Source organism: Tremella mesenterica, assembly GCF_000271645.1.
Source record: "Tremella mesenterica DSM 1558 unplaced genomic scaffold TREMEscaffold_9, whole genome shotgun sequence".
NCBI lineage: Eukaryota > Fungi > Basidiomycota > Tremellomycetes > Tremellales > Tremellaceae > Tremella > Tremella mesenterica.
This window is the reverse complement of record NW_006711233.1, coordinates 296,985-316,078: the sequence shown is the minus strand read 5'-3', so window position 1 is coordinate 316,078 and position 19,094 is coordinate 296,985. Positions and strand designations below refer to the sequence as shown.

Genomic DNA, 19,094 nt, shown 5'->3' with positions numbered 1-19,094 from the left:
CCCCCCCCCCCTTCTCTCCCTTTCCCTCCTCATTCGTTTCTCTTCTCCCGTATCTTTATTTGACTTTATACCGTTACTTGACTCCATTCCAGAACATATCCTAAAAACGAACAGATGGAGCCCCATCCAACTCAGTTTCTGACTGGGCCGACTGAGATACTCACTATGGGCAGCACGTCTGAGGACACAAATGAGCCAACGGATATTTATGACTGGATGGTGCGAGTGCTCTTCTCCGTTCAAGAAGAGAATAACACCCGCTTGAAGGCTAGGCGGGCTTCAGAACTGACGGAAGTGATCAAGTGCAAATTCAACCGGGGAATGATGACAATCTGGCCGCCAACACATGACAATCAAGAGCTCCACGCAAACGTGAGCAAGCTTAATGAGCAGCTTCAGAAACTTGAGAAAGCAACGGCCTCTACACTCAAGGCCTTTATCGTGACGGAAGTTTATGCGCAGGGCCGGGAGCTTTCTGGCCTGTATCATCACCCTACCACATCTGAGTACCGACAAGATTTACTCTCGGCGATTGGAGACGTCCGAAGCGGCACATGGAGAAATACATTGGAGGAGGTGCTGCACGGTTGGTGGGATTCGTGTCATGACCAGTACTTATAGCGAGATCAACTCTCACTAGCAGAGTTGATATTGAGCCTTTTAGGACGGTTTATGATCGCGGGCTCGCTACCCGGTCATGACAGAATATCAACTCTAACGGGTCAGACGTTCGATTCACGGCTCTCACCTTATGTGTGGGGTGTGCTGGCTGCAGGTGTCAGCACCCCTTCTCAGGTTTCACCCTGAGCTCAGGTTTCATCCTGAGAGGTTGGTCTGGGTTCGCCAACCATCCCATGGTCGAATCGGAGGATTCGACGTTCCTAGTTCCTAGTTCGAGTTCCGAGAGCGTGAATACCTGCCGAGGGTACCTGACTTGCAAACCCACAGGCTTGGGGGGGCCTGCCGGGGTTTGGGGTTCAGAAGTACTGCTGTCGAGACGCCAGCTTCCCTGAAGGAGGGGAATGTGTCATGACCAGTACTTATAGCGAGATCAACTCTCACTAGCAGAGTTGATATTGAGCCTTTTAGGACGGTTTATGATCGCGGGCTCGCTACCCGGTCATGACAGATTCGGAATGGCCCTCTGAAGCATCTCTGGGAGAAAGCCCAGATGTATATGACAACGTACACCACCTTTTCATTGAATTCGTGCATTGTAACTATCATCACACTCGGAGCGCTACCAACTACTTCCCGGTCTCAGCAGTATCTCTTGATGACAATAGGATCTTACATTGGCCAGCAAGTGTTTCTGACCACTTTCAGCAGATCAAGAACGCCATTGAAGCTCAGTGCCTGGAACTGGAAAAGTATGAGATTCTGAGACTCCAGGCTTTGATCAAACAAATATCTGACCATGAGATCTCTCAACATGATACCTTCTGGACGTATGATGGGAATGGCTCTCTCTCAAAATATAGAAGATACGCAGAGTCCATAGCTCCACACGAGATTAGGACAATAGTGGACTCTGCAAGGGAGGGCCGGCGCAGCCAAGCAACTAGGCAATCCGTGCAGTCCATGCCTGGTGATAGTGGCCACGGGAATGAACATGGACCGATACGGCCACCGCCAAGATAGCCGCCCTAAGCTCTCCGGGAATGACAAGGATCAAAGATGTGTGCATGCATCATGATGAGGAGAGAGAATGTGTGATGCACTTATCTTCCATCCTTCTCCTCTCCACAAGGGTCTTTGATGGAGGTCTGCTGCACAAACAACAAATATCAGCTCTGGCTTTCTTCACACTTAAAGTGATTGACTTGTTTACTCAGTAAAGTCAGAGAATCAAGGGTAAGTAAGCACATAATTTTGAGACCAGTAATTGTGAGGATCAGAAAGATGAGCTATTGCTTAATCACAAGAATTCATCTCGTACTAGCGAGGTTTCGCATCCCTATCCTACGCAAAACTATACACTAAACCATATCCTCAAACCCTAAAAACCGAACGAGTGTGAATCCATCTGTCCCTTCGACAGAGACATGGAACGAGACAATTGACGAGAGAGAGAAGAACTGTCCATTATTCGATATGTTTTCAACTATATTGTGATCAATAGAAAATGGAAATGAATTAGATGAATCTATGCCGCCCTACCCACATCATCTGAATATGCCGAAGCATCCGATTGACGAGTGACCGTCCCACTTCTACCTCTACCTCCTGATATCGCTATACCTGGTGAAAGTCCGGCAGATGGAGGACCAGGATGAGGCATTGATTCGACAATGTTGGCGGGAACAGTTCCACGGTTGAGATGAACGTAGCTCTTCATGTCGCCTGGAGCGGGAGGTGGTGGCATGAGAGAAGTGGGACTTGTGACGTTCCCAGTGTTATCGGCATTCTTCTTGCCTAGTGAAGTCAAAAGTCTCATACCGGAGTTTTGTCTGTTCGGTTGAGGTTTTTCCGGTATCAACGGACCTTGAGCTTGAGATTTCGCTCGAGCGGCGTAAACAGCAAGCATTTGATCGGGTCCGTAGGTGATAGCTGGGACAGGCGAGGTCTCGGGGGACTCAATGTTGGTAGAACCAGTAGGCGATGGGATAGGAGGAAGATCTCCAAGAGCTTCGACATGGTTATTATCGGGTGATTGAACATTACCGACGGACAGTGTGGACATGACGGATCGACGAGCCAACATGACAGCTTCGAGATCTCGTAATTCATCGACGGAACCACGGGCAGAAGCGGCGGATTTAAAGTCTTCCACATCGACACCAGAGACAACTGAGCTGCGTCGACGATCGCCGAGTGACAAACGAGATAAACGACCAGTACGACGTCCTTGACCGACACGTTTCATTTCGGCGTCGGCGAATGGTTGAGGACCAGCTTTTTGAGTAGGAGAGACGTTCAAATCCTCTTCCGCATCATCGAGAGCGGAGCCAGTAGCATAGGCGATACCGCGTGGAGTATTGAGGTCCGCAGCAGATCGCGTTCCACCAGGAATACGGAAAACTGGAGTACCAGGAGTACCATGACTGACAGTAGGACGAAGATCACCACCGAAAGACAAACGCGATCTTCTGTCGGGGCGAGCAGCCTCCGCGAATGAGATACGAGATTGACGAGGTCCGACGGGAGGAGTGTGAATATTGTCGACGGACACTGAACGCAGACCAGATATGTCAGGACGAGCGAATCCACCGGCACCGGCACCCGCCATGTTGTTTTCGATGGCGTAAGTTGACGAGGCGGCGAATGAGGTCGGACGTTGGATGGTAGACATACTTGGTCGACCGAGAATCGATTGAGGCTTTTCGCCTGGTCGAGCACCTTTTTCCCAATCCAATCCAGAGTGCGTAGACAGAGCTTTGGACCATCGCTGGCGATTCGCTTTTTCCTTGCTTCGCCAGAACTTGACCCCAACCGCTGCGAGAAGAAGCAGGACCAGAAGGGGAACGAGGACAGCAGCCGCGATACCTCCTTTGGAGATACCGTGATGTTTATAAGTGTCTGAAACGTCTTGGAACACGGCGTCGGCGACATTTGTAGCTGCTGCTGCAGCGGTCTGAGTTTGGACCGCGCCATTCTTCTCCGTAGTCGAGAACATAGCGTCGGCGGCGTAGTTCACTGTGAAGACTGGACCCAGAGGGTTGGACGACAGGAAAGAATATCCGCCAGACTCGATGATGTTCAATTGTAGTTTGGCGGTGGTGGTGTCGTTCCACCATTTTGGCTGGAGAGTCGCGGTAAATTCACCGGAAGAGAATTGAACATTGGTCCATGCGTGGATCAATCCAGCGGCTGATGAAGGAGCGTAAAGATAGAGATCGATGTTGGACGAAACGTCACAATCCGTGTTCCATTTGAATGTGAGTGGTTGAGTGGCATCGACGGTAGAGGAGGAGTTGGGGAAAGTGTAAAGATCTCCGGAAGCGAGATTACAAGCTGTTTGTCAGCGAATATCTATGAAAGCCCTAAAATAAGTACTCACATCTCTTGGTAAAGGAACGTTTGTGCGCTCCGGCGGCAGCGAGGCCAAAGCGGAAAGAGTGTGGGTCCATGTTGGATTTCTCAAGCTGTCGAGGTTTTCGCATGAGTATGAAGCAAGTAAGGTCGCGCAGGATGATTGTGGAGACGAGCAGGTGATTCGTTGCAGGACAAAAAGGTGTGATGGAGAGAGAAAGGAAGGAAAGGAGGGAGAGAGAGCAGTGGTCAGCTATGTTGTTACGTTGTTTGTGTGTTATTCCGGAAAACTCACAATGAGTATGACTGAATTCGGTCAATCGGCAGTCGCAGTGGAAAACTTGTGTCTTCTCTGTAGAATTGACGGATGCGTCGTGGAAATCGCCAAAGTGTGAAGTTGGGTGATCAACACCGTTTATGGGAGGATGTGAAGAAAAGGTCAAAGGATGGGTAAGATGACGTGAAGATTAGAAAAGAAAGTGGTTCACCCTTGTGAAGGGCTGATGTCGGATGGAAAGTTGGAGTGAAAATGTTTTGACAGACTATTTCGATGATCGATGTCTGTCTATGGGAAAATAATATGGAAGGAAAGTGAAAGATCAGATGAGATGTAAGAAAGCCGAAAGCGGTGTGGTTGTTGGTGAGAGAGAAAGGAGGGAAGGGGGATAGTCCAAGGCAGGAGCTAGAGGCAGGAGGTCAATACGATTTCGTTGTTTCACCTTCGCGCTTGGGCCTTTGAGTCACTGTCTCGCGTATTCGACACGTTGTGTGTTGATGTGTTCAATTTTACAATAAAAGAAGATCAAAAAGTCCAGTAGTCACAATTCCATAGATGAGAACATGCATCCAATATCCCGCTTTCCGTCTTTCTTGGCTAAAGCTCTGGGTGTTGTGGCCCAATGGACGATGAACCATGAACCAGTCGGGCACCCTCGAAAATCACAATGGGTGTAAATCGACAGGCATAACATCCGAACCTCAATGTGGCACCCCAAAAAAAGTCTCTCCGATTCCGGACCCTGAAGCCGTTGTTGATCCAAATGACTTGTCACTATCGATGGTACTTGCAGACGTCATGGTCGAGCTCATCTTCACCGCTCGGACGAGGTTGGCCGCAAGTTACGGAGTGGAGAAGTTTGTTCATGTTCGAATGTTCATCTATGAGAGTACTTAGCCAAAAGTGATCAATGTGAGCTCATCATCATCATCAACGGCTTGATCGTCGATTGTATTTCGGAGACTACAATTGAGAGGAACGAGGAGGTTGGTGCCTGGGCCGAGGTGGCGTACTTTTCGGGGTTGTCAGTTTTCGTGTCTGGGCTTTTTGTAAGACTGGGAGACTCGCGGGATTGTCAGATTCTCAACAGGGCTGACTTGCTGCCTCAACGAAAACGGGGACGAGGGTGCTCTTGGCTGAGACGTACAATAACGATACTGTAGTCAAAAGATGAAGCCCCCCGGGAGAACCCAACGTCCAACCTGGGTGATTCTTATCCTCCCTCACATGGCTCTCATGATCCAGTAGCTGACTTAAGTCAGTCAACTCACGAAACCTTGCTACACATTTGTGACAGGCTGACCCCGTCTGCATATCGTCAAAGAGCCGGGAATATCGGACTAATCAGACATCTGACCATCTAGCAATCTCAAACCCTCTCAAGGATTCTCGCAACGTCCACTGGACAGAGATCAGGACTTTAGTAGAATACAATTGGAAAGATTCGACCAGATGGTACTGACAAAGTCCGATGAACAGCTTTCGATCATGCGGTATGTGTCTTAACGTGAATCATTGTCAATGACTCAGCTCTTTCACCATATCCGCTCTCAAAACAAGAATCGATCGCATAAGACATTGGGACATGAACAATATGGTACGAACAAGTCAAAATTACTGAATCACTCATCCTCCACATAATGCCCTTGATCAAAATATCCCCTCTCATCATCTTCTTTAGGTAAATGTTCATCCGCTCCCCAAGCTTCTAATCTACCTTGAGGAATCATAGTCCCTTGACCATTATCAGTCCACCAAACACGTACGATAGCTACAGCTGTATTTCCACATTTCAAAGAAGTGTCAACTCCGGGAGGAATGAGAACTTCGATAGGACTCTCAGGTGGACTTTCATTCTTCTCCATCTTATCGGCTTTCTCAACAGTCTCCATCAACGAGTTATCTATATTGTCAGGGTGGATAGTGAGACTGTTATTGATATTGCGCGCTTGTCCACGACAAAGAATGCGAAGAAGAGAAAGAAGACATTCTTCGTGAGTTACTGCAATAATCACTCCGGCCCCTGGATCGTTAGGCGATAATGGAGTACGAGGGGTACTTAGAGGAGATGTTAGAGGGGTTTTGGTCTGTACCAATGTTGAGAGCCAGAAATGTAAACGGGCGTCGATTCTGAATTACATCAGCAAGTCATTTGAATGTTCAATCCGACGAATGAGAATCTATTGAAAACTGAACACGAAGGATGGTGAAGCAAAGGAAGGTGCAGAGAGGGGGAAATCGGGACAAGGTAGAGTTTGACCTGATGGAATGGGAGACGGAGATAAGATCGAGTAAGGATATGAAGAATCACGCACTGTTCCTCACTCTCAGAGAGATGAGGGATATTGTCCCTGTCTTCCCACTTACGTCCTTGTAAAGCTCCGTAAGACCTTCCTCTAAGACGAGGATCGAAATTCAAACTTGCTCTCGGATGAAACTCCCACACGGCTCTTGCAGTCTATATCAAATCAGCGTTCCCTTTCCTATATATCTCACATCTTGACTCCACCGTGATAAGTCACTCACCTCTTCAGCACGTTTGAGATCCGAAGTCCAGATCTCACGAACAGGTACCATCCTTAAACTTTCAGCTAAACGTTTAGCCTGACCACGTCCTTCTTCATTCAGAGGTACGTCAAGTTGACCCTGTACCAACCCATCATTGTTACTTCTGATCAGCTCAACTCTTTGATAATAAGTGAAAGACTTACAAATCAGTTTTACCGTGTCGGACGAGATAAAGCAACATCTTGAAGAAGAATCACCTGAGGAAAGATCAGAAGTCTAGTGGCGTTGAAACAAATCGTCAGTAACGAGGGAAGTGAGAAGACTGTAAATGACTTATGAAGGCGATGAAGATATGTGTGAGATCGAAAAAAGAAAGATATTGGAAGGCGAGAGGAGTCGAAACGAATATGACGATGTTTCGTCATATACGCCTCCTTCAGTCGTTCGAGGGCTTCAGTATGGATCCTTTGTGTTGCGTTGTGCTTCGTCTCTCCGACATGTCCGGACGAGACGGATTGAGTACGCACGTTTATGAGATGTATTCGGCGAAACGGCGACGGACTTCGATTTTGAGTATGAAAGAGGTATAGGTAGGACATGGTGGGGGAGGGGTCAAATCGTCTTGGCGTGGGTGGGGTGATGGAAATGGTAACCTAAGCGAATAGGACCATCTGCTATTGTGTTAGACCTATAATACTCCCAACCCGCTGTCAGTCTAATAACATCCAAGAGATGTGATGTTGTAAACAGTTGAGGTGTTTGAGCGTGAGGCTACATGGCTGCAATGTCATGACAATCGTCGAAATTCCTGCAATATGAACCATATCTGATTCATTGACTCAGGTCTCCTCGTCTGTCATTTGATGCGGGACGAACAACCGCTGATATGAGACTTCTGATAGTCTCCGACTCGTTGGCGATTGTTGGTCAGTCACTCGATGATCGCTGAGACTCAAGATAAGGGTCATTTCGAGATTCAACAAGGAAGAGACAATGACAACGTTGCAGAACACCAGAAAAAGATCAAGAGAAAGCTTTTGAAAGGAGGAGGGATTTTCAGGCACCAAACCAACAATTTCTCCACTTTCAACGTCACCATCTCTACCTTGACATCTACTGTAACAACGATCAACGATCAACGACATGCTTGACGACCAGCGACGACAGAGGGGGACCCTGGCCAGAACGACATCTCTTGCCTTGGTTTTGTGACCATTGCCAAAGAACAAGGTCTTCTCCGTCCCATGATCAGAACTCACAGAGGGCGTTGAACAATCTTTCAGCTTGTGTGGGTCGTCATTCAAAACGTATCTCAAAACCAATATGGACCTATCTTCTACTCTCCATTTCCTTCCAAATCCCCACCCAACGCCTCTTTCTATCCCTATCATAGTACTCTCTATATGTGACCTCAACATCTCTCATTCCTCTCTGTCCAACAGGACTCTCCTCAGTCGTCTCGTGGACCGCCTGATCGACCTCACATCCGAACAGCAAACAAGCGAATACGTCCTCATCGTTCTCTCTGCTAGTCACCAGCCGACTCATCTTCCAGGACCATTATGGTGGGCTTGGAACTTTCGTCATATCCCTCGACTTGTGAGGAAGAACCTCAAACGGTTGGTATGTTGTTTTTTCTTATCGAATATACGAACGGTGTGCTGATTGTGGACAGTATATCATACATCCTTCCCCCTGGACTCAAACCTTGTTGTCTATTCTTATACCCTTTATCTCTCCCAGAGCTTATCCCAAGCTTCACTTTCTCGATTCTATCACATCTCTAGTTCATACGTATGGGATAAACCTCGAAGGAATGCAGATCAATGAAGATACTCTCGTCCAAGAGTCAGTGGTGACCAAACAATCACCTGGTGTGGTAGTGTCGGTCTTGTCAAGTATCATGAGGACTTTATCAATACCAGGCCCGACTTTTGCGCCGTACTCTCCCTTGAGACGGAACACAAGGTCTGGATATTGGGGTAGAAAACCAGAACATTTGATTCAAGCGAACGGAAAGATTTATTCGTTGTTCCAACAATTAAGGGAGGCCATTCTGGGATATTGTAATGCTGAAGAAGGTGTATTCCGAAGGACATCCAATGTAAGTCCTTTCTGACGATTCACAACCAACCTCTCCGATGGAAGATGTTTGATGACAAGACGAAGTCGGATCTGCTAACTCACAGTCTACCCTGATGCCCGTCCTCGAATCCATCCTCGACCTTCCTCTCAATTCCCAACCTTCACTTCCTTGGACACAACTGGCAAAAAGAGACCCTCTTTTACCTCCTAAAGTGCTTATGAAACTCTACAGCTCCTTAGATTCTCCCTTAATTCCACAATCTCTCTATCCTATCATCAAGGACATCACGAGTATCAGAATCATCCACGACGAACTCCTTCCCGCACTGTCAACATCTGAACGAATTCTACTCTCACACTTGGTGAAAACTCTACATCTGTTCAGTAAGTACCAGACAGCTACCAAGATGTCCCCGCTTGCTTTGGCCATAGTCGTCGCTCCGGTGTTGATACGAGGTCCGGATCCATTGGAGGACGCGATGATGTGTATGGAACCTGGTAAATCACTTCCTGTCGCTATGGGAGGTAATGGGGAGGCGGGGGGGATGACTTTGGTGGGTTCGCTGGAGATGTGGATCAGGGAGGGTTGATGGGCAAGATCAGCTGGGATGAAGTGAAATACACCCTCTACAAAGTCACTGCCGAAGTCCGAGGTATCAGTGATACCGAAGCAGAGAGGGAGTACATTCTTCGTATCTCTCCGCGACTAGACGCAACCGTACGTTCTGTCTCCTCCAGAGCCCGACAACTTGAAAAGCTTCCGTCAGGTTCTCTTCGAAGCATAAAACTCGGCTTCAGATTTTGCATATCTAGTATCGATCATATCTGTATAGAATAACAAGCCTCATGCGCTATGCAGTTCATACCCCTTTGCCCGTTCGATTCTTGTGCTCCTGACTGAGAGATGCACCCCTGGAAGTCGTAAAAGTCGGAGATAAGTCCCCGCCGAATGGTCAGAGTAAATCTCTGCCACATTAGACCAAAATGCCTCCCTCTTGGCACATAATGCCGAAACACCGAACCCTTCCTCCATTTCGACCTGCCTCAACCGTTCTGCAAGGTTTCGACTCTCTCGTACAAAATGGCGACCACACTTCCGTCCGATGTCCTCAAGGTCGCTAATGAAGGGTCTGTTAAATTGTTTGGCAAGTGGGACAGCGCTGGGTGAGTGTTCCGCGGTCTCGCCCTTTACTTCAGGTTCATCACTTGCTCTAGACTACGAATACTTCGGCGGTTGTCTTAGTCCATGCACCGCGGTGAATGATCTTTTGTGGTAATGAGGACGAACTCCGAGTATATAACTTTTCGAAAAGGATCTTGTCCGGTCCGGGGAATGAGAATAATGTTATGGAAAGACACGTTCTGATGATCAGTATTGAGGTGAAAGACATGTCTCTTCAAGATTACATCAACGTCAGTCATGCAGTCTACGTCCGTGAGTGTTCATCATAATTCATGTGGGAATGAAATTGACTCGAAGCCCACACCGCTGGTAGATACGCGAAGAGACAGTTCGTCAAGGCCCGAATGCCCATTACGGAGCGATTGGTCAATGCGTGAGTGTATTTCTGCGCTCTGCACCCACCTTAGGCTCATTCCCACACTTGCAGTGTCCCAGCTTCTCTGACCGTCATGTTAAATTCATCCTCCCTCGTCGACTACGTATATGTGATAGAGGACATGTTGGAGTGGCCGACAATCTCACCCAGCGTGATCCAACACTCAGATCAAGCAATTGGGACGCTGGCTGACCCTCAGTCTCATGATGAACGGTCGTAACAACGGTAAAAAGCTGCTGGCTGTTCGAATCGTCATGCACGCCTTCGAAATCATCCACCTCGTGACTGAACAAAACCCCATCCAGGTCCTCGTCGATGCCGTCGTCAACACCGGCCCTCGAGAGGATTCCACTCGTATCGGATCCCAGGGTACTGTCCGACGGCAAGCGGTGGATGTGTCTCCTCTTAGACGTGTCAACCAGGCCATTTCTCTCCTGACCATCGGAGTGAGTCCATATCAACCATTGAAGGATGAAGCTGATCGCTCTTCTTCTTACCATGTTCTCTTTGCACTAACACCCATTCCTTCTCACAGACCCGAGAATCCGCCTTCCACAACTCCAAGTCGGTTGCCGAATGTCTTGCCGACGAACTCATCAACGCCGCTAAAGGGTCCTCCAACTCGTACGCTATCAAAAAGAAGGATGAACTGGAGCGTGTGGCCAAATCTAACCGTTAATCGGTTTGTGGTGCACTTTGTGTGGCGTTGGGATGGATCTGTTTATGACGCAGGTCATGACAACATCAGGACATGTATTGACCTTTTGCATCGTGCTCTTTGCTCATTTCTTGGGCATCACATACCGGTAGTGATCGACAGCAGCTCGGAGATGTGGAGCAGCATTTGCACAGCACGGCTTGGTTGTCAGACTATTGCGTACACAGCCACGGGAAGTCTGCCTATAGGGGTATCGTACGAGATGAGCGAGCTCAAAGAGGAAAGAAGGAAGAGGTCGAGCAATAAGTACAGGCGGGCGACGGCGGTACGGCGGACCTGAGGATGAAACCGAGGTGGCCGCCGGCTATGGCTACCGGCTCCCCCTTGCTCGACGAGTGTCTCTCGTCACGTTGGCCTGCGCGAATCGGGAAGGCTTGCAAATGAGCATGACCTCAGAACGCAATGTCTCACGGCGTACACGCCGTTTTGTTGTGATGATGGTTGAATCAGGAGATAACCACCTTTAAATGATCAATATCCATTTGGGCGTGGTTTAGAGTCAATCAGGTTGAGGAGGAAAGGGGTGAGGTACATGTGTATCCGTTTTACTGGAACCTGTACAATTTCAGATCTCGATCGGTAATTCGCGGCTGTGATGCACGCCGTCACTCACTTCGATTGCCCCTTCCTCTCTCTCTCTCATCTCAACTGTCACGCTTTCCCGCTTCTTCTACTTTTTGTATATTACACTGGTTTCTTCATCTCACACCATCAGTCTTCCAGAATCAAGCTCTCCTCTCCTTGTCCATATCACCAGTTACCAGACTCTATATACGGCTTCTAGCTCAAAGAACTGTACTCCTCGCTTGGTGGACGACCAACTCGATTCGAAACGGGTTGGTCGGACCTTACTCGGCCACACTGTGTCCCGTGGCCTGTGAACCCTGTTCACGATCCTGATCAATACGGGTACCCGGTACCGTCCGCTCAGAAACGGGAGACCTAACCGATAAACGATCATCTGTAAGTGCTCTCCATCTCGTCACCACGGCACTACTCTATCTGCAACCGTCGCGCGGCAATTTATCGGCGACGACTCTCTCTTACCTGTCCGATCCAGCGCATCTTCGTGACACACCGCTGATCTTCTAGTAGTCCTTCCGTACCAAAAGTCATCCACACCTTCCTTGATCATCCCTTCCCGATCTTCTTCTTTCAATTCCCCACCATGTCGACCAACCCTACCCATCATCTCAGTCAGTCAACACCTACCTCGACTACTCCAGTGGTCCAAGTACAACCTCGTTCTGCTCGTCCTGCAGAAGTCAAGATGCGCACTCCTCCTGATCCTTCACCCACATCCAAGATCGTCACACCTCAAAACGAGGGCGTGCCACGTATGTCCCCCATCAGTGCCACTTCACCAGCATCGACTTTTGGTCAAAATTCTTTCGTCTTTCCAATTCGGTCCGTCTATTCCGACATGACACCTTCCGTTTCACGAAACTCTATTCCTGATTCCAGCTCCAATTCATCACTCAGTCGACATCTCTCCAACGCTGGATTATCATCTCGTCCTCCTAGCGGAAAAGGTTTGAGTCGTTTACCGGAAGCACCAAGTCCCGCACCATATCAAGATCCCGCTTTGAATTCGATTGAGGAGTTACTCATGAAACAACTCGGTGAACCTATCAAACCTACGGGTCCAGCGGTAGCTACTTTTGTTGGAAGAGGTAGGAAAGCTTCGGAACCTAGGGTATCACCTCCTGGTAAGAAATCAGAACATGGATTGAGTGGCGCACCTCAAGGTTTTTTCAGCGCACCAGAACCAAGCAAGGAAACGAGTGAGAATGCTTTCTTTCCTCGACGCGCCAGTGAAGGAGATGAAGAAACAAAGACTTCCAACAGACCAACACCTCATACACAGGATAGTTCCAGTACAGTTCGACAAACACCTTTACCTCAGAACCCATCTGTCGCAGGGAACGGGAATGGTTTACCTCAAAAAGAACTTCCTCCAGTCGGTCAACCAGAAGAATTTCCCCGCGATATCAACTTCAGAGATTTCGCAGGTTCGACGAAGCCCGGGGATCAATCATTCAGCTCTGCCGGTATCGGTCATGATCATCAAAATCATACTCCCCTTGTACACCCTCGTCCCATCCACCCCGGCTCGAAGGGATTCTCCAACACATCCACTACCGGATCTCGCTCTTCTCAATCTGTAAATCATGACTCTGTATTTGAAATCGATGCAAATGGAGAACCTTCCCTCGTCAACGACTTCAGTAGTATCATCCATCTCGGTGGCTCGATTGGCGAACCCACACCAAGTCGCTCCATCTCTGTATCGGGAACAGGTACTGGTACCGGCACTCGGAGCAGTCACAAGGCTCAGGGAAGTGCAGCGGGATCTGGGGGTCCCACCGCTCCATCTCATGACCAACTCGCTCGTCATGCGAGGCAGTCAGTACCTCGGGACACTGTACGGGACTTTGTCGAAGAACAATCTCATGTTGTAAACATGAGCGACCCCAACGCCCATGCCTCTGCCCCATCGCCAATACCCCGAGAAGATACCAGTCAACCACAGAAACCAGTCGCAGATGGTCATCCCTCCCAAAAGGAAGACACCGATCGAAGTCATCGTTGGAGAGGTTCCAGTGACTCGGACGCCACCACGGTCGAAACGAGTGAACAGGCCACAGCATCTGCAGAACTCGCAGACATGAACAGTCTTGAAGAAGAGGCCCCAGTGACCACCGACCGTTTTCAACATGTTCAAACGGCCGAAGGTAATTTTCTCCTCACGGGACGTGAAGGAAAGTTAAGACGCTGTGAGGATGAACCTATCACCACCCCTGGGGCTGTTCAAGCGTATGGAGTGTTGATACTCCTGGAAGAAAATGTCGATAATGAGATACTTAGCGTTCGACAAGTATCAGAGGTGCGTCAATCCAGTCCGTTATCCTTGCAAAACTGACAGGCAGAATTCAATGGACATACTCGGCCTATCATCAAACTACCTCTTCCGCCTCCCATGTTTCTCAAACATACTCGAGTACGACCAAGAAGATATCCTCCGAGACCATTTAGAATATCTGCCCGAGGGGACTGATACCCAATGCGGTGCTTCCGATGAGGGTCCATTGACATTTTTACTCTCGGGGCGCGGTCAACCAGGCAGCGACCCTTCCATTGAGGATGGTGATGACAACATATCTGACAGACCCAGACAATGGACTTGTTGGGTCGCCGCTCATCGCCCGAAACAGACTTCATGGCAAAAGACCGATGCTCGAGGAAACGTATTAGATCGTCCCAGGCTTATCATACTAGAGTTTGAGCTGGAACACGACGACCTCAACCCACTCATGAGGCCTTTCCATCCTACAATGGATTCTAGTGGAAAAGATACACCCGGAACCTCTGGAACCTCTGGAACCTCCGGAACGTCCAGCACCACCACTCCCAGTTCTGGAAGTACGGCTCTCAGTCAGAACTCTGATTTGAGCTCGGATACGGAACGAACCACCACTGCTGGGACTACCCCGAGGGCTTCGACCCAGACAGGGTCTGATGAGACCAAGAACGGTTCCAAACGGCCCACCGTCTCTTCTCAGGAAAACATCCTCCCAACCCTCCTCCTCTCAACTGAACCTCTGCGCCGTCAAGGTTTGGAAGGACTCGATGTCGAAATCCCCTTCGAGCGGATCATCGAAAGCACCACCAATCACGCCAAGCCTCTTCGAGCACTGGAACGAATGCGGGGTCAAAGAAGTCGACAAAGCGAAGCATCTAGCGAACCATCATCCAATGGCGGTGGTAGTGGACGACGGAGATTCCGACAAAGCACCCGCAAAGCCGGGACGATGGACGTCTTCGCTGTGATGGGTCAGATCAACGAACAACTCGGTTCTGCGCCCGACCTACCAACTTTTTTGCGGATCTTGGTCGGTGTCATACAGGATCTCACTCAATTCCATCGTGTCTTGATCTACCAATTCGACGACAAATATAATGGTCAGGTCGTAACGGAGTTGGTCGATTTTGGCAAGACGAACGATCTTTACAGGGGGCTCATGTTCCCCGCTACCGACATTCCCGCCCAAGCCAGGATGCTATACATGATCAACAAAGTCAGACTCCTGTACGACCGCGATCACCTAACGTCCAGGTTGATATTAAGATATAAAAGTGACCTTGATCATCCTCTCGATATGACCCATTGTCATCTGCGAGCCATATCGCCTATCCACATCAAATGTACGGTTTCTCTCGTGATATGTGCTGCATGACGCTTATGACAGATTTGGGAAATATGAATGTGCGCTCATCTATGAGTGTCTCTATCATGGCATTCGGGGATATATGGGGTTTGATCGCTTGTCATTCATACGGACACTACGGCATGCGTGTTTCATTCCCTGTCCGACAGTTGCTACGAGTGCTCGCAGAATCCATTGCTAAATATGTTGAGAAGATGGCCTACGCAGAACGGCTTCACATGCGAAAATTGGTGAGTGTTCCTCTACAATTGACAAACGAAATTGATCTCTGACGTCAGATTTCCACCGTCCCCAGCAGGCAGCATCCAACCGGCTACATTTTGGCAGATTCCGAGGAGTTATTGCACGTCTTCAATTGTGATCACGGTCTCCTGGTCATCAATGATAGTTGCAAGATTTTGGGAAAGGACACCCCAGTTCATGCAACACTGGCAATCGCTGAATATCTGAAAATGAAGAAGTTTGAGTGAGTCTCAAATCTCTAGTGTGTCTTTGGCTGACGTTGCGAGATTTTTGTTTTCGTCCCACTGTCTCTCGCGAGATCATCCCGACTTGAAACTACCCAACACCCCAGACCAGATCGCTGGTTTGCTGTTTGTTCCCCTCACTGAAAGACATGGCAAAGATTACATCGTCTTCTTCCGCAAAGGCCAAGCGAGAGAGGTTAGATGGGCCGGCAAACCTTATAAGGATGTGAAAGCGGGAGAAGAAGCAAGTCTAGAACCCCGCAAGTCTTTCAGCGTTTGGTCAGAAACAGTGGTCGGAACCAGTCGTCCATTCACAGACGCAGAGATGGAGTCAGGGAACGTCCTAGCTCTGGTCTACGGCAAGTTCATTACTGTCTGGAGAGACAAACAATCGGCCGTGGCACAAAGCCAATTCCATTCACTGCTCATCGGTCACACCAGTCACGCCGTCCGTACCCCCTTATCTCACATCATCAACACCTTGGAAATGGCTCTCGCCAATGATCTGGATGACGATACAAGATCCATGTTGGTGGCCTCGCAAACAGCTTCTCGAGCTCTACTCTTCCATCTTCACGATCTACTCGACTTGACGCGCGTTGAAACCGGTAACGAAATTGCCTTCAGCGATCCGTTCGATCTTCGACGAACGATCAATGATGCCACACGTGTATTCAGAGCCGAGACGGATCGTCGAGGAGTCGAGTTCAGAGTGATTATCGATGAACGTGTTCCACCTCTCATCATTGGTGATTCGCGAAAGATAAAGACAGTGGTTTCGAATTTGGTCGCCAACAGTGTAAAGTTCACTCAAAAAGGGTGGATCGAGGTTTTCTGTGGGATCTGTCCTCGCGGTGAATCGATCACCGAAGGTCATATTCCCATCGAAATCGTCATTGCTGATTCTGGCTGCGGTATTGAGAACTCGAAACTCGAATCCTTGTTCGTCACACTTGAAGGAGCGGATGACGCGAGTAAGGATGCGGGCAAAAGCTTAGGTCTTGGTTTAGCCGTTGTGGCTCGGATCGTGGAGCAGCTCAGTGGTCAATTACGAGCCGAATCTGAAGTTGGGATCGGTACCAAATTCTTCTTCACTTTATCGATGCTCGCTCATGATCCCGCTTCGGGGACACCGACAATTGAACAGACATCATGGGACAGTATGGAGGAATTTGTCCCTCGCCCGCGGACTACTTCGAGCGGATCAAATTCCATCGTCTCTGTTCGATCGAGTATGAGCGAGTTGGACCGATTGGTAAAAGCTATGGGAAGTTCACACATTCCATCCCCTGTCCCTCTTGATGATCAACGATTGAAAGACGCCGAAGAACGAATGTCTCGACCTGGAACTTTCCCAGTGACGGACAGTTCATGGCCTGTCCGACCGACAAGGGTTGATACCGCTACTGAGCAAATCCGAGCCGCTACCGAAACAGCCAACAACGTCGGAACACCATCCTCACCAAAAGCCATCAAGAGGCATTCATCTTCTCGCATTAAAGGAATCCATCATTCTCCGAAGGACAAGAAGAAATCTACCAGTCCGATCAAAGCAGTCTCAAAGTCTCCTCCAGTCAGCGATTCACCGCTCAGCATGGAGAAGAGACCTCCGGGAAAGTATAGGGCTTTGGTGGCCGACGACGATCCGATCAACTTGAAGATCATAGTGAAGAGGCTTAAGGCGGACAAACATGAAACGGTAGCAGTGACCAATGGTCAGGAGGCAGTGGATTGTTTTCGGAAAGACCCGGATTTTGATTGTGTCTTTATGGACATTCAGTAAGTGATTTTATCAACTCCTTGGTCTCGCTCCATTAGTTTCAGCCGCAGCATTCACCTCTTATCACAACGAGGACACAAGTGTCAACGTTGGCGATATGTGTTTTTATGAAAGAAGACTGATTTTCAGAATGCCAATCATGGATGGTCATGCCGCCACGAGGGAAATTCGAAGATTGGAACAAGCAGGATACGAACCACATCCCAACCAACCTGTCCGGATAGATAATCATATACCCATTTTCGCAGTATCGGCAAGTCTATACGAAAGTGATCGAGAATCGTTGACACAAGACTTTGACGGTTTTCTGCTCAAACCTTTAGACGTTACCAGACTGAGAGCTGTGTTGTCGGGATTGGAAGATCCGGAGAAAAGAGGGAAAGAGGTGTACTTGCAAGGTCACTGGGAACGGGGTGGATATTTACGGCGTAAGTTTGGGTTTCTTCTCTCTAAGAGCGCTTCCCCGGGGGTTTCCTCTTCATTCTTGGGTCATCCTCTCTCGTCTACCTCCTACCTGTGTGTCATCGGTAGCAATGGTCAATAGGCAAGGATGTATCGTGTACCAAGTCAGTCATGGTCGTAAGCTAATGATCAGATAAATCATAGAACAACAATATCATTCTCCTCCTTCTCTTTTTCCACGACCCCGAATTAGCATATCAGGATGTAAGATTGGTCGAACGATAATGAAGTGTAGCCAACATCAATCAGCATTATTCCCCACAACCTACACTTTTGTTATATACACATACCCTTTTTCGTTCGATTTTTCCATCTGGGACTCATGGATTACATATTATGTTGTAATGATCATTGGATGCATGCACAGTTTGTCATATGTGACTTTGTTCTTCCTTCTTCTCATTTCTTAATTCGATATGACTCAACCTATGGTTGAAAACCTCCAGAACAGATGAAATGAGATCGAAGATTCAGGGATTCTCCCACGTCGCGACTTTCTTCCGCACATCGTCACACCTCCACCATATGCACATATCTATCCAGCCATCCCTGTACACGCTTCTCTTTCTTTTAACTTGCACTTCAAAACGGATTCCGCACTTTTCCCATCTAATCTGGCCTGGTGCCATCTTTTCAATCCCAATATACTCATACTCACACTCCGTATACCCACCGGACAATCCTTCGAACGAAACGGTGGGAACGAAAGTTTGATAGGATAAGATTGGCGCTAAAAGTACGCCACTGAATCAGACAAATCACGCCGAGAACTGCGAGGCGTCATTGGTGGAAGACGTTAGTGACATCGAGCTGGTCTCTTTATCTTCAAATTTGTACATAGAACACATTGTATTTCAAGTCATTGTCGACCTCGACGTTTTGACGTTCAACCGAAGGTCAGAAGAGGATTCGAGGACTTTTGGAATACTCGTACGATGCGCACGTTAAGTCTCGTCTTGGCTCTGGGGCTGGTAGTTGCTTGTGAGTACCAGAGTCTACCTTCTTCCAGGCTGCAAACGTGGGAACAATACCATTTC

The 19,094-nt window shown here is 48.6% G+C and overlaps 6 protein-coding genes across 6 annotated transcripts; 4 read left to right on the top strand and 2 right to left on the bottom strand.

The window, feature by feature from the left end:
• Positions 1–165: 165 nt before the first annotated feature.
• Positions 166–1,013, top strand: TREMEDRAFT_63782 (uncharacterized protein; the record flags this gene model as incomplete). The annotated part of the gene is made up of 4 exons (XM_007006086.1): positions 166–372; positions 394–586; positions 644–760; positions 796–1,013. The coding sequence occupies 4 exons, from the start codon at positions 166–168 to the stop codon at positions 1,011–1,013; spliced, it is 735 nt and encodes a 244-aa protein (XP_007006148.1).
• An 899-nt stretch (positions 1,014–1,912) lies between these two features.
• TREMEDRAFT_40028 (uncharacterized protein) lies at positions 1,913–4,790 on the bottom strand. Its single transcript, XM_007005975.1, has 3 exons — positions 4,268–4,790; positions 4,001–4,085; positions 1,913–3,954 (listed from the first exon to the last, which is right to left on the bottom strand). The coding sequence occupies exons 2-3, from the start codon at positions 4,068–4,070 to the stop codon at positions 2,147–2,149; spliced, it is 1,878 nt and encodes a 625-aa protein (XP_007006037.1). The 5' UTR covers positions 4,071–4,085; positions 4,268–4,790; the 3' UTR covers positions 1,913–2,146.
• A 1,081-nt stretch (positions 4,791–5,871) lies between these two features.
• TREMEDRAFT_63780 (uncharacterized protein) lies at positions 5,872–6,998 on the bottom strand (the record flags this gene model as incomplete). Its single annotated transcript, XM_007006085.1, has 4 exons — positions 5,872–6,379; positions 6,565–6,707; positions 6,776–6,917; positions 6,961–6,998. The coding sequence occupies 4 exons, from the start codon at positions 6,996–6,998 to the stop codon at positions 5,872–5,874; spliced, it is 831 nt and encodes a 276-aa protein (XP_007006147.1).
• A 1,662-nt stretch (positions 6,999–8,660) lies between these two features.
• TREMEDRAFT_44893 (uncharacterized protein) lies at positions 8,661–9,711 on the top strand (the record flags this gene model as incomplete). Its single annotated transcript, XM_007006012.1, has 2 exons — positions 8,661–8,861; positions 8,947–9,711. The coding sequence occupies 2 exons, from the start codon at positions 8,661–8,663 to the stop codon at positions 9,430–9,432; spliced, it is 687 nt and encodes a 228-aa protein (XP_007006074.1). The 3' UTR covers positions 9,433–9,711.
• Positions 9,712–9,909: 198 nt separating this feature from the next.
• Positions 9,910–11,199, top strand: TREMEDRAFT_72046 (uncharacterized protein). Its single transcript, XM_007006202.1, has 5 exons — positions 9,910–10,006; positions 10,216–10,277; positions 10,323–10,398; positions 10,601–10,847; positions 10,937–11,199. The coding sequence occupies exons 1-5, from the start codon at positions 9,924–9,926 to the stop codon at positions 11,078–11,080; spliced, it is 612 nt and encodes a 203-aa protein (XP_007006264.1). The 5' UTR covers positions 9,910–9,923; the 3' UTR covers positions 11,081–11,199.
• Positions 11,200–12,458: 1,259 nt separating this feature from the next.
• TREMEDRAFT_33037 (uncharacterized protein) lies at positions 12,459–18,139 on the top strand (the record flags this gene model as incomplete). The annotated part of the gene is made up of 6 exons (XM_007005947.1): positions 12,459–14,019; positions 14,135–15,325; positions 15,370–15,578; positions 15,627–15,814; positions 15,858–17,594; positions 17,725–18,139. 6 exons carry the CDS (start codon positions 12,459–12,461, stop codon positions 18,137–18,139), a joined length of 5,301 nt encoding a protein of 1,766 aa, XP_007006009.1.
• Between the last annotated feature and the right edge of the window lie 955 nt (positions 18,140–19,094).